Source organism: Phaethon lepturus, unplaced genomic scaffold (assembly GCF_000687285.1).
Source record: "Phaethon lepturus isolate BGI_N335 unplaced genomic scaffold, ASM68728v1 scaffold55530, whole genome shotgun sequence".
Lineage (NCBI taxonomy): Eukaryota > Metazoa > Chordata > Aves > Phaethontiformes > Phaethontidae > Phaethon > Phaethon lepturus.
This window is the reverse complement of record NW_010513693.1, coordinates 7,291-21,970: the sequence shown is the minus strand read 5'-3', so window position 1 is coordinate 21,970 and position 14,680 is coordinate 7,291. Positions and strand designations below refer to the sequence as shown.

At 38.9% G+C, this 14,680-nt stretch overlaps 1 protein-coding gene across 1 annotated transcript in view; it reads left to right on the top strand.

The window, feature by feature from the left end:
* Nucleotides 1–3,669: 3,669 nt before the first annotated feature.
* LOC104623538 (TBC1 domain family member 9-like) overlaps nucleotides 3,670–14,680 on the top strand; it is a gene marked incomplete at its 3' end in the record, with an annotated part of 16,646 nt that continues 5,635 nt past the window's right edge. The window contains exons 1-4 of the mRNA XM_010290664.1: nucleotides 3,670–3,709; nucleotides 5,775–5,885; nucleotides 12,614–12,732; nucleotides 14,390–14,618. Coding sequence (XP_010288966.1) covers nucleotides 3,670–3,709; nucleotides 5,775–5,885; nucleotides 12,614–12,732; nucleotides 14,390–14,618 — 499 coding nt within the window. The remainder of the gene's footprint in view (nucleotides 3,710–5,774; nucleotides 5,886–12,613; nucleotides 12,733–14,389; nucleotides 14,619–14,680) is intronic.

The window sequence follows — 14,680 nt, the reverse complement described above, 5'->3', positions numbered from 1 at the left end:
GAAAAACAATAGTTTGTACTGTACACTTTAGCTATGTGTTACTATGAGTTATTGTTTTTACAGTCCAGGTAGTAACACTTAAACTTTAGGAAGAGGTTATTCATTGTCCATGAAATCAATATAAAACTGAATGCTCAGAGTGCAAATATGACTTAAGTCAACCCTATTGATTGAGGCTTTCTCAGAAATCAGCTGGCATCTACAATCCAAATAGGTCCCTTGGATGTTTCAGGTTTATGACTGGAGCTCATTATGTGTCCATCTTACTTTAGTGGAAGGAGAAGGGTTCATCATCACATTTTAAACATTGGGAACCGTTTAAGTGTTATGTGTTTCATTTGGTGTTGGAATGTTGTGATGCCTGTTTTGAAAAAATCTTTCTAATGACACACGTGACATTGCAAGTTTTCCTAGTTGCAGTGTCGACCTCATACACAAATAGGCTGCTGACATCCATGGGACTAGTTGAGTGATAGCTCATGAGCATGACTCCAAGAGCCATAGTCTGACCTGTATTAAATCTCAGCTCTTGGAGGATATACTTCTGTATTTGCTCTATGTGCTAAAAAGATGTATGCTGGTTTTTAGGCATTTTTAAAGATAAAAATCTATTAACAGAAGGTGTCTTGAGAAGCTGTCAGGCTGTAGGTTATATTAGTTTAGAGCTGGGGTAAGGATAGGGCAGGGCTCGGCTCTCAGAAGCCAGGTGAAGAACACATGGCTGGCAAAATGGAGGAGGGGAAGGTGTCCCTGGGTGACTGTATTGGGTGCAACAGTGGACCAACTGCAGAGTGACCTCCTTCCAGCTCTAGGCAAGGTTTAATGCAAGTTGCCTGTGACACTGAAGAATGGATGTATCACAGGTCACTGGTGTGTGCCAAAAATACCTCAAGTCTGAGGGCTGTGTGGTTAAAGCTGGACGGGAAGTGTCACGCTCTGATATTGTCCCGAGTTTTTGATAGTGTTTGCTGTGCAACAAAACCATGGCTGCTGGTGATTTTCAAGGTCTGAAGTGTCATTATTTATTATCACTCATAAACAGTAAATAAATTGGCTTTGGTGTTTTAATAAGTTGCCCTAGAGGTAATATATAATCCAGGTGTTCACTCTTGAATATGTAATCCAATTTAGTTTGAGAATCCTGTGTATTTTAATAGGTAAAACACCACAGGCTCAAAAACATCATAAGATAGCTGTCAGGGGGACTGTAGAAAGGTGATAAAGGCTACTTGATCTTTGTGTGTGTTTTATTTAAATCAGAGCGTGACTTTTTGTGAAAGAGGGTTACAGTTTGTCACTAAGAAAATCCTTTTGTAATAAAAAAAGATTGTTCATGTGTAAGGTGCATAAACTTGCTTTTCCTTTAAAAACACCACTTATCGCTGTTTTGCAAAGAAGCTTGCAAATTCTTATGAAAGATAAAAAAATAATCACTAGTTATATTTTAAAAGAAAGAAAAGAATGAGGGAGAAATATTCCTGGAGCAAAGATCTGTGCCGCAGATATCCAAACAGCTGAAAACATTGTTACTTACTACAGGTATTTGAGTGCGTATACTATAAAGTGTGTGTGTGTTTTGAGAGATGGTAGCTTACAGTGGACCAAGCTGATTCTACTGCAGGTCATCCCTTGATTTCATTACCATTTGTGGGCAATTTGCAATCAGTCTGGACTGTATAAGCTGTCTGGAATGCTGGTCCCCAAAGAGTGGAGAGTGTAGTGGTGCTTGGAAGGGTCTTAACTGGCCGAATCAATTGGCTTAGTTTTCAAATCAAGATGACCTACCTTTCTGGAAAATATCCTTTGGTCAGATAGAAGTCATTTGACTTAAAGGGCATCTGTGTTATGCAGGAGGTCAGGCTTCATGTGGTCATAATCCCTTCTAGCAAAAAACAGTTTGCAAATTGGTTGCTAGGGTAAGGGTACAAGTACAGTACATCATAATTTAATGCATGAATACGGACTGCTAATCTGTATATGTTGTGCAACGGTTATAGGCTCCCCCTCCAGTTTACAACTAAATGTGAGGCACAGTGATCGGGTACGTAAAATGTAGTACGATTTCCTCCTTCAGCATAAATTGCATCAGGTAACTGAACCCCTTTCCAGTAATACCCTCTAGTGCTGGTATGTTTTTCCAGTAACACGATGCAGGAGCAATTGCCCAGGACCCCTAACCAGTTGTGGCTTTGTATTCTCTGGTTTCAGATATTACATTCAGCTGCTTTTCCTCTGCTAATACCTATATTTTACAGAAAAGAAAGAATATTGAACAATTTTCTGGACCTTTGCTTTAGAATACAAGTTTGCGAAAGAAGCAGCTGACTTTATTCAAACAGCTGTATCAAACAAAATGAAGGCGTTATCCTTCTCTTTTCCCCTCCTGCCCCCATATATAGGGATCATTGCGCTGGACATTTGGCGTGTGTGTCTGAGGGGACCGGACCGTTCCTTGGTGTAAGGAACTTGTTGCTTGTGCTTGAGTGCCTTCAGGATCAGGGCTGTTGGCAGCCGGATGCTAATCCCACAGAATTTAACACATGCTTTAAACCCTTTGCTCATGAAAACTGCTCGCTTGAACACGGGCTTGCAGATTTAATGTTCTTACATTGGGAATTCCTCCCCTTATTTTACTATGTAGTCAGAAACCTGATGAAATAATGGGAAAAAAATTTGCAGTGTAGTCACATGATTTGATGTCTGGATAATTCACTGGCTCTTGCCCAAGAACCAGTCTAATTTAAGGAATACGATTCTGTGTTGCCTGTTCTGTTTCTATAGAAACTTTTGGTTACTTAGTTCTTAGTCATGTCGCAAAAGGTACTTGCTATTTGAAAAATTAATTAACAGTATTAAAGTAAATTGTTATTCTTTTATTTTATTATGATCACTTCGTGTAGAAATTCCTCAGAAAGATTATCAGTTTGAACTGCTGTGATTTCATTCTGGTTGCATCACGTCTGCAGTAAAAAACGACACCCCACACCCACCCCCCCAAACCAATGCAAAATGGAACAGCTCCTCAAGGACAGTAATCAGGGATAGCTGCATGATTGCAAGAGTAAATATTAATTGTCTTTACTGTATATAAGAACACATAATTTTCTTTTTAAATATCACATGTATCATCCATCAAAACAGCTATTTCATGATATAAGTAAAATTTTACTGATAAGCTGCCTGTTGCAATTACCTTGGTACGTTAGACTTTGAATTTCCATGCGGTCTTCTGGAGTTCTGTGAATTTTCTTCCTTTAACCTCACTGCATGGATATTTCTACAACCTGCTTCCATGACTGAAAGGGCACAAGGGAATGCCTACATACTGCAGCAGTGGAAAGTATTCTTTCTTTTCTTTTCCTTACCTCCCATCTGTTGTTTCAGTGCTGGCTAGGGTTTTTTTTTTTGTTTGTTTTTTTGGGGAGTGTTGGGTTTTTTTGGTACTCTCCACATTTCTTGAATACACTGCTCTCTTACATTATTTCTGTTTGGTGGGGCAGGGGGATTTTCCTCTCTTCCTCCTGTCTCCAGTAGCTCAGGGAGAAGGAGGTAAGATGGGAAGCTCCTCTTACCTTGATGTTGCCCCACGAGTCAGTGGGTTTGTTCCGGCACTCTGACCTTAGCCATGTATCCCAGCTGTTCTATGGCTGCAGTGCTCCCCTAGAACTAATGGCGGAATTGGTTGGTAGGACCACCCGCACACCAACAGGTTTGGAAGTACAGCAGGAGGAAAGAAACAAGTGTATTTTTAAAGTTTACAGGAATTTAAACAGTGTATCTGTACCTCAGAGAAGGCTACATTTGGCCAGCATCCAGCTTCATTTAGCTATTACATCATGCCCATTGCATTTTTAGTACTCTCAGTAGGCATATGAAGATGCAAAGCATGAAGAATCTTTATCCTAAGCCCTGCTACATGGTTGCAGCAAACCCAGAAGATTAATGCAGTGGAGTGTTTGGCGTGGTCTGCACTCCAGTTGAGCAATACTCCTGAGCTCACTAGCAGCTTTAAGCGTTTGAGGACCTTTGCCCATGGTTGAAGTGAAATGTGCACACATGTGCTTTCTGGACCAGGGCCATACTGGTTTCGTGAAGCTAGAATGGGGAGCATATGTAACAGAAAAAATGTTTAAAAAGAACATTATAACCTACTTCAGTCTGCTGAGTTTGAAAGTATCTAGGAGGGCTGGTGGGAGGATTGATCAGAGACGGGTTGTCAGCATACACCACCAGTAATCAAAATGCATGAGAGATGAGCATTTAAGATGGCGACAGGAACAACTAAAGCTAGTTAGACTAATGAGCAGTGGGATATTTTACATTAATATTTTGTGTTCATATCCTATAATCCGCAGACGGCTCTCTAACGCGGCTTGCTAATGACTGACCTGATACTGTGTCCAGACTTGTTTCTCGTATATTTCAGAATTTTTGGATTAAAAAGTGGTGGATATTAATGCATCGGGCAGGAAAAGCTTACATTTGACCTGGTCTGTGAAGATCTGCATAAAACAAAATACAAATAAAAAGCGTAGAATGGGGAATACAAAACCACTGATAGGTGGGGTATTTCCAAATATCAGTTTCAGTTCAGATTTAAGAGGTCTGCTAAGATGGAAAATGCATAGTGCTTTTATGTATTTCTGATACATAAAGCAAATCTGAAAGAAGAACAGCGAGGAAAGCAATCATCTTTGCCAGTTATGGCAGTGCAGAATGGGGAATTAATAAAACTATGATAGTAAAAGATGGAAACAGCGACTTGAAACAAGAAGAGCATTTTAACAGGAATGTTTTAGAAATTTTTTTGTGCATGCAGTTTTTCAGCTGTTTAAAAAGACAGCTAATAACTGCTCAAATAAATATTGGGGGGGGGAATCCTTGAAACTTTATCCATCTATTTTCAATATGTGAATTTCCTGAGAACTTCAACAAGAGAATTTAAATCTGACATCTCTGCAGGGGAGATGATAATTCTTTGTGAAGGTAAAAACTTACACATTTTTTAAAAAATAGATAGCGCATCTTATGGGAGAGTGTTTGAGGGGTTAGAGTTTTGTGTGTAATATCTTATTAAAATATGATCTAGAATTTGTGGAAATATAGTTAGAAATTATTGGTAGCATTTGGTATGCAGCTGTTGATGGCCCCCTCAGTAGCAAAGACTTTTCAAAGCTACTTTGGGGAAACAGTATGGCTTTGTCTTTCTTCAGTATCCTTTCAGCTGAAAAACAGCTTGACTGTTAGGCATTTTGATCCTTTCTACCCTAAAGAATCAGACCATTAGGTAGCATAATTATTTTTGCTGGAAGTCTTAGTTTTTCCTAGTTGGCATTTGAGTTTAGAACCCTTTTAGGGTGTATTGTCTAGGGGATTTTGTTGGTGTTCTGGTGGGGTGTTTTGTTGTTTGGTGTTTGGGGTTTTTTTCCCCCCAGGGCTCTAAGAGTATATGAAACACAGGAAAGAACTAAATAACTATTAAACAAGGTTTTATAAAACAGCTACCTTCTGCTTTGCTTCAATTTGTCTGCCTTTATGCTAGAATTGATGTATGTTTAAAAGTGGAAGTCTTGTTGAAACTGAAGATTTTTCCTTGTTGAGTAGTCACTTCCCCTCTTTACAGCATGAGGCAATGAGTGTGGGGATGAATACATAGGTCTGCGTTTTGCTGTGGAGAGTGAAATGGAGGGGGGGGGCGCGGGCTTCAGACCCCCCTCCTGTGGGATCTTGGGTGATCCATCACTGTGTATTCATAAGAATTTCCTGTTCCATAGGTCTCCTTGTGGGTACTCTTGATGTCGTGTTGGACTCCAGTGCCAGAGTGGCACCGTATCGAATCCTCTACCAAGCACCAGACTCCTTGGTCTATTGGACTATTGCCTGTGGTAAGGACAAACATACTGACATGTGGGTTTTTATTCTTCCTGGATACTGTGCCACATAACTAATAGAGCATCGTGCCTGCTGAGCACAGTCATTTTGGGACAAATAAATGGGTCAGGATGAAAACCTGCTCTAGAGGTTAAATTAAGAAGCTGCGGAGCATCTAATATTCAGACCTTGAATGCCAGCATGTGTGTATGTGTTATGCACAACGACAGAGTAAAACCAAAAATGGCCATGGAACAGGGACAGAAGCCTCTGTTCTTTCCTGCCCTTCATCTCCCAAATACGTTCCCAGACAAGCACTCTAGTATCCATCCCTCCTCCTTGCATGTTCTTGTCTGTGCCCATGGCTCACTCCTACAGCATTTTTAAAGTGCAGCATTCCTGGGTGATGGGATATCTCTCAAGAGTATGGTAGGAGAAGTACCTGGGTTACAGCCCCCTCAAATTACCCAGACAGGGCACCTGGCTTCCCTTGAAATGGAAACTGGAAAGATAGTTCAACCCCAGCTCTCTCCTGAGTACTGAATATTGGTACAACATTGGTACTGGATAGTGAGCTCCAGCATAAATACCATCTAGATCCCAGGGATGCCCACCTCTTGGATGTTTATTTCAGACAGTGTGTTCACCTTCTAAATGTCACGTACTTAAAAAGTCAGCAAGATGATAGCTAGGTTAGTGCTAAATACAGAAGTGTATGTTCTTACATAGATGCAACAACTCTTAAGAGTTTGGGTCTTTAAGGCCCAAACTTTGTCAAATCTAACTGTAAGACTGTTTCTTCTGTCATTATAGTAGTTGGTGAAAGCAATGAAGTTGATATTTCGGTACGTTAAGTAGGATTTTTGCATACGCCAGACCCTGTAAATACTAAATGCTTATTTCTAGGGTCAGGTATCTATTGCAAGTAGCATAAAGCAATATGTAGTTAGTCTCTTGTTCTGTTTGTCAGCTCTGAAAATGGTGTCTGAAGCTGAATGCAGAAGGTCGAGGTTATTTAGCTTTGGCCAAGCTTGTAAGGTGAGATCCTCAGTTTGAAAATACTGCTTTTCAGTCTTAGCAAATGGAAACTTCTGAATGCAACTCCTCTAGCTCTAAAGTTTCCAATGCTGTTTTAGGCAGCACCCAGAACTCTGTTCATTTGAAAGAAAATTGAGAAAGAAGACAATGAGAAGTGTACACATGCCTGTCATCTCTTTAACAGACTGGTAACTTCCAGCACCTCCAATGCTGCCTGACATTCAAAAATACTAGTTAGTGAAGCTGTAGACTTCTTGCCTTACAGTGCCCTCTCATCTGTGCCCGTTCTCCCAATAAAATTTGACATTTAGATTATTTGGGTGACTTTTCCTCCAGAGAAATCCTCTCTCTTGGGAAGGGAAGAGGAGGAATGGGTGAAGGTTTGCCATAGATCTAGTAATTTAAGCAGTTCAAAGCAGGCTCTATTCTTCTGAGCATATGACTTGTGCATCTGACAAAGGTGATACTGGAGCTGTGTCATGTTCTGAATCCAGTAGGAAATTTTTGAATAGCTCATCTCAGCACAAGTATTTCTTGCTACTTTTGGTGGTAGACCTGAAAGAAGGCATTGATTTAAACAGCCATTTTTCCCAGCTCACTGAATATTTTGAAATTCATGTAACATAACTTGCCTTTAGTGACAGCTAATAGTAAAAACAGATATTAATGAAATTGTTGAATATTATGAAGGTCATTTCCAAATCTTCATTTAACTGCTTGCTTTGGACTGTCAGCTACTCTGCTGTGACCATAAGTAATGGGACCTTGCATGTCAGCTTTCCATAGTTTTCAGTCATGAGAAAGAAGGGTAAAGTACTTGCCAGTATGTTTATTTACGCTATTTGTGCACAAGCAGAGGTAGTTGGAAGTGCACATACAATCCCTTCTTTTCTTCACCCAAATGTTAGTGCACAGCAATTAGTAAGCATTTCTGTTCCATAAACTTGAAGGAGAGCAACTGAGAGCACAAATTTTCTTGCCGTTTGCAGACTCCCTTCCAAAGAAAATAACATATCACAAAGCTCTCAAGAAAATAGTGTTTCCTCAAAGACACGTGTACTGCGCACATATTCAGAAATTATGTTTTAAGACTTTGGAAATAGGCTATGTGGCTGTTCTCTAAGTGCATTTGCAGGGTTTTCGCATGAGACCTATAGAAAATTACTATAATGTTGTATCTACAATGTGTATCCTCAGATAACCAGGGGCACAAAATTGAAGGCAGATGAGTTATGGCCCCAGAATAAGCACATATACATGTAGACATTTATGCTGCTGCTGAATTGTGACAGTTTTGTTTCTTTTCTGTAACAGATATTGCAGTTTTTATGTGGAAATACAGTACTCTGTTTACATTTAAGCTAGCTTTCAGTTATGAATCTTAACCCTAACTGAAATTGCTAACAAAGTAGTTAATGTATATATCTGTGTTTCCATTTTGTGGAGTGTTTCTTGACTTTTTAGTCTCCTAATATCTAGTTGGTTGATTGGCTTAGTTATTTTTATTAAATTATAAGACTGTACTAGCTTAGTCTTGTCCCCTGAGGGGAGTAGCGTGGCTCTTAGAAGGAGGTGAAATTTTACAGAGAGCAAATTATTTCTCTGAGCAACCTTGGAGCTGAGCAGCCCAGTGTTGCCTAAGGCTCTGCACTGTGGTTATTTTATGAACTTGCAACTAAAGCAATTTCTTCTGAACTGATCAAGGCTTGTTACCATTATACAGGTGACTAAGGGATTTGGCTGCATTTAGCTGTGCAACTCTGATTTGTCCTGCATTGTATAGCTGACACTCCCTGTTCCCTAGGGGTAGACTGCTGGTTATTTGGTACTTGTAACCTCTTATTTTTATAGAAATTTGTCATATTCTCCTCTGACTTCTATAAAGCAATGTTCTCCATTTTTCAGCAAGTAGCTATACAGAGTGACTGGAACAAATGTGATTGTTTCCTGGTTCATTCATGCTGCATGACATTTGGTCTTGTTCTGTACAAGACTATTCTGAGGGGTAAAAAATAATCCAAGGGGTTTTGTTTGCTCTAAAATGACTATTTTAAGTTATGTTTGGACCCCAGATTTTTTTATAATTAATTTTGGATGTAGATTTTTGGGGGTATTAACTCAACTGATCTAGGCTGTATGAGAATGCTGCCTGATTAGATTTGAGGCTTTATACCTCTGTAAAGGAGGCCTGTTACCAGCACTCTCTCCAGTGCAGTGTTGTGTTGAACATGTCACGCATTAGAGATCTGTCTATTGTGCTATACTGGAAAGATGTAACTTTTCAAGAACAGTTTTAAGCATATTAATGTCATAATGGTCTAGAAGTCCAAAATGTTGTACATTATCGGTTTTCCATATTTTAATAGCCCTTCTGTGTCCCATGTCAGTGTGTCGCCCCACCCCAGTCTGCTAGTGCTTAATTTAGGGGGTGGTATATGTCATCTCTGTTTGGAAATGAACAATTTCTTATAGATCTCCACCTATAAAATCAGTCATTCTTACTATGGCTTTGTGTGTTTTTCCAGTATAGAACCAATCATTGCTGTAGGGGTTTTTTTTATGGTAACAGTATTTAGATGCATTTCCACAGAAGTTTCTAAATCTGTATTTCACATGTGAAAAAAATGACTTATGGATTATTTTAAAGTGCCAATCTTGAAATTTTATTTTATGCCTTGGAAAAGGTTTTCAGAAAAGCCCATGTGCTTTGGTTAACAAAGCTACAAGTTTTAGTTAGAGTGCTGTTGTGTTTACCGGCCGTTACTATTTCTTCCTCCCTATCTGTGCAAACTGAGGTTTTGCCAGTCTGCTCCTGAACCTGCTGTTACTTGCAAGAACAGTTTTAGGCTCCCTGAAGTGTTACAGGTTCTCTTGCAGTGCATTCTGTTAAGGTAGCAGTTCAGGCTGACTAATAAGTATCTCGGGTAAGTATCTGCTTGGGAGAGAAGACTGGACATGAGAGCCTCATCACCTGTCTCAGGTTAAGCCGTTCCTATTCCTCAGTCACTGACTGAAACTATACTTCCAAGTGTGTTTGAAAGCATGTTTATATGACTTGTTAATTTTCTTCTCAGTCCTGAACTCGGTCACATTCTCTCTGGACCTCTTACCTTAGACAAACCAACCCAGATGCTAGAAAACTAACCCTGACACCCAGAGATGTTCCCGTGTTGCTCATGTTGTTACTCCACTGCACCTTCCAGGCAATTGCCCCTTCTCATCCTTGCTCCAGCACCGTGCATCCTTCTTCCATCCGGCTCTTCTGGTCTAGACCTCCTTTAGCCCTCCAACTTCTGTTTAACATGCTTACCAGTTTCCTCCCTGAAGACTGAGGAAAATAGCTCAATCTACTGAGGATGCTGGCCAGCATTACATCATTTCAGCCATGGAGCACACCATAAGCTGAGCACACCATTTAGAGGAGGGGAAGGAGTGATTAGTAGCCTACTCTATACATCGTAGCTATTTTCCCTTTAATTTCCTGCCAGTCTTGGGGGCTATGTATTCCAAAGTGCGGTGGTTTAACAGTTAAATGCCTTTTTTTTTCTCCTTCCTGGAAAGTTAAAGATATTGCTTAATTTACCTAAAAGGTCAGTGATGGCAAAATGGTGAGTGCTTCTAATACACTAAGATAGGCAAAGACTTGCCAGTAGCAGAGTTAAAATAGATCTGTAGTGTAAAATATCGCAGCGAAAGTGTTTTTTAATTCTGATTCAACCAAGCAAAGAGAAAGATCTAAGCTGTGACGATTAAATTAATGAGAACTGGGGTGTGGGTTTTGGCCTGATTGCATGATCTGCTGTAGGTGAGACTGGGGGAGTAAACAATAAGATAGTGGAGACAAAAAGCAATGGAGACAATGAGATGGATTATTACAGGCTGAGAATGATCAACCAAAGCTGTTTCATAAGAAGTGATGAAAATTAATTAATGAACCACAAGCAAGAAATAGATGACTTTAAGAAAGAATTTGTCATGATAGTGTGTTTGCATTGCTCGGCACTGCTCTTCAAGAGATGAGTGATTTTTCTGATGACAGTCAGGCTTTATATACATAGCTCACATATTTCATCATTGGTTTTTACAGCAGTGTAAAAGCCAAAAAGAAATAAACTAGTTTCCAGACCACCTCCTGAGTTCAAGAAAGGTTTGGTTGCATCCAGTAGTTCTAAAGAGAATCAGCAGTGGCGATCACTTGTGGCTCTGAAATATTGGTTCCATATGCAGGCTATCCTGCAACTTGATTTACGTACCCATGCTACAACTAGCATTGTGAAATTCCCCTGGAAGTTGCACAGAATGTTGCGTTCTGTTGCTTTCATTGGAGTTGTGTAAAGCTCTGATTGTATACTGCAGAAAGAATATTTTTCCCCATCATTTGTTGCTGAACAACAAGAAAAATGATTGTTTGGTATGTATTCAAGATGGTTGCATTGAGTTCTTCTACAAACCATGGAAACACTTGCACGCAGACAGCTTGTTGTAATTTAACCTCTTTCCAATCGTTGCTTCACATGAGCCCCTTCACTTTGTTGGGTTCTGTAGGCGTTAGTTAGCAGGCAGGTACATTTACTTGCTAGTTCTGAGTAAAATGGGCCAAGTTTGTGATTTTGAACAAAAAGATGATGTAGTATTGATGCTATTTCCTACCTGGATTGAGATACTTTTAATCAAGCTTCAGGTACTGATGTTCCTATATGAACATGTAATGTTTTTTTTTTTTCAGAAAATACTTACTTAGAAGTCCTGGTTTTGACATAATTGCCCCAGCATCCTTTTTTGGGGGAACATTTTTTTGTGAGTGCTTGAATTTATTCTTCCTTTAGGGTGGGGACAGAGAGATCCTGAAGATCACCAACAAATTTATTCTGCAAGATGTTGAGAACAGAAGGTCAAAATGGAAGTGTTATTTATTACAATCCATCTCAAATAAAATAGAAGTAGAAATTTGCATACATAAACTCTAGTTCATACAAGAAACTTTTTCATCTCTGTTCTGTACTACTTTACAGACTACATGTATGCTGATTCCTCAGCATCAAAGATACTTTACCCGACCCATTTTGGTCTCCTAAGCAAACTAGAGTCATCGACGTTTAGTTTATTCTTTCATCATTTCAGTAAACCACCTCTGACAACCCTCTTCCCCTAAAAAGATACAGCTTTCTTAGAGGTCTTTCCGCACTGTTCTTTTGAGAAAAAGGCATTGTAATAGACTTGCCAGGAAAATTATCCTTTTCAGCTTTTACTCTTGAAATTTTATCATTATCATTCATGATTTGTAGTTGCATATAATGGTGAAGAATTGGGAACCAGTGGTAGAATGTACAACTGTTGGGGTTTTTTGTCAGTTCCTATCAGATGCAGGCGATACCTTTGGTAACTCTTAAATGTGATGTTGGGCAGCTGTTGTTATTGTGGTTAGAATTCTAAATGTAGAGGGTTTTTGTTCAGGATACTGATGTAAGTAGCTTGTGCTTCTCAAAGAATAATCCTGAAGACTGCTACCTATTTATTATGAAATTAAAGACTATGGGAGAAAATTTTGGAATTTCCAGGGACACAGCATCTCGTGCAATATTGCATCTCCAGTTACCAGCAAATTTTATTAGTCTTTTGTTTATGATTTAGAGGACATTGACATTGGTGAATTATTTATTTTGTGACTTTTGAGTTGTGGGGTGTTTTTTTTTTTTATATACAGGTTGCTCAAGGAAGGAAATCACTGAACACTGGGAATGGCTTGAACAGAATTTGTTGCAAACTCTTTCAATCTTTGAAAATGAGAATGACATAAATACATTTGTCAGAGGAAAAATACAGGTAGTTAAGTATATTATTATAAATGTTGTTAATGATAAATGTGACTGTGGAATGAAAACTGATGTGAATTCTAAACAAATTTGACCTGGTAGTCCCCAGGCTGCTCCACCTTTTTGGAGGAAAACCAGATTCTAAGTAGCAACATGTGTGTAAAAATTAGGTAAACTGGGATCAGTGCATAGAATTACAGCAGTGTGATTAAATATACATTTTTAAATATATATTATACATATAGGCAGAGCTTCTAACATTATATGTTTTAAAATTAATTGCACTCTTGCTTCTGTCTTAAACTTTGACAATTTTCTATGTAACTACTTTTCTAGTGAAAAGCTTTGATTTTGTTTCATGCACTCATTGTATAATGTCTCCTTACCCTCTTCTGTGTAGTTAAATCCTGTAGTGTTTGCATTTACACTTCATATAGGTGTTAGGGGTTGCTGGTTGATTGATTTTTTTTTTTTTTTTTTTTGGTTGGTTGGTTTGTTTTGTTTTTCCAGAATTTCTTTTTCTCCTTATAGGAGAGATAGTAGCTATACTAGTAAAAACTACTTTATCCACACTAAGTATTATCTAAAAATAAATATTTTGGTAAAAAATTGATTGTAAGCAAAATTACTGTACATACTTGGTATGTATTCATGTATTCTAAGCGTTGGCTTTCTCTCGTTCCTTTTTTAACATTTCATGTAGTGCTGTCTTAGGAATCCCCTAGTTGTTTGTGTTTTACTAGTGAATCAGGTATAAGGGCTATAGATGATCATGGAAACACCTTATGCAAGAAGACAGATGTCTTGTGAAGTATAACCCTTTAAGGAAATGGTTACTTTTTAGACTTGGACAAATGTTAAATATGAATGATGGTTTGCTGTCTTATACTCCGCGTTCCATGTAAATATGGAGCAATTTGAAGGCAAGAAGTCACTTTCTTGTTTATAACTTCAATATAGAAGGCAATAGAGAAGACTTAAAAAGGAAATTGGGAAAATAAGTAAATTGACTGTAACTTCAGTATAGAACAGAAGGAACCGTAGTCTTGGAGGTATCAAAAAGCATCTTTTCACCAGAGTGCTGCCACTTCAAGTTTGATGAAGGTCGTCTGCATCTGAAAGTGTGAATCATTTTTCCATTCTGCCGTTAATCTAGTAGAAGATATTTCTATTTTTCCTTTTGCTCTTCTCTTTTGCTCAAGGCCCTCCAAGAAGGGTCATAAAAGTAGTTTGGTATTTTACCTAATGAATAACAGATCCTTTTTTCCTTTGACATTTTTCATTCCTTTTGGAAGAAAATCTTCCTATCCCTGTCTCCTCGGGGAGCATATTTACACAGAAGGGGAAAATATTATAAATCTTAAGTGCTTTAGAGAGTTGTTAGGAGTATTTGAGAAAGGCTGGTTTATTTAAAACAGGGTACTGGCAAGTGGTTGGTGTTTGGTCGCTTTTGACATAGGCATGGAAGGGAGCAAGGCCATCAGAAAGACAGCCTTGAATAAAGTAAATAACTATATAAGCAAAAGAATGAGTAGAAGAATTAAGGGATAAGCAAAAGACTTTCTTGACATTGCAGTAACTGTTGTGGCCTTTGGCCCTGCCAGCATAGGGATATCTGCTACCCCATAGCAACTAACATGCTGTGTATTTCTTTCACTCCCTGCTAGGGTATCATCGCCGAGTACAACAAAATCAATGGCATCAAGGAGGATGACGATACAGAAAAATTTAAGGAAGCTATAGTGAAATTTCATAAGCTATTTGGAATGCCAGAGGAAGAGAAATTAGTGAACTACTACTCCTGCAGTTACTGGAAGGGGAAGGTTCCCCGTCAGGGCTGGGTGTATCTCAGCATTAATCACCTTTGCTTTTACTCTTTCCTTATGGGCAGGGAAGGTATGTTTTACAGTGGAACGGTGGTCTGTGCATCTAAGAATTGTTAGGAAATCTTCTGTAGT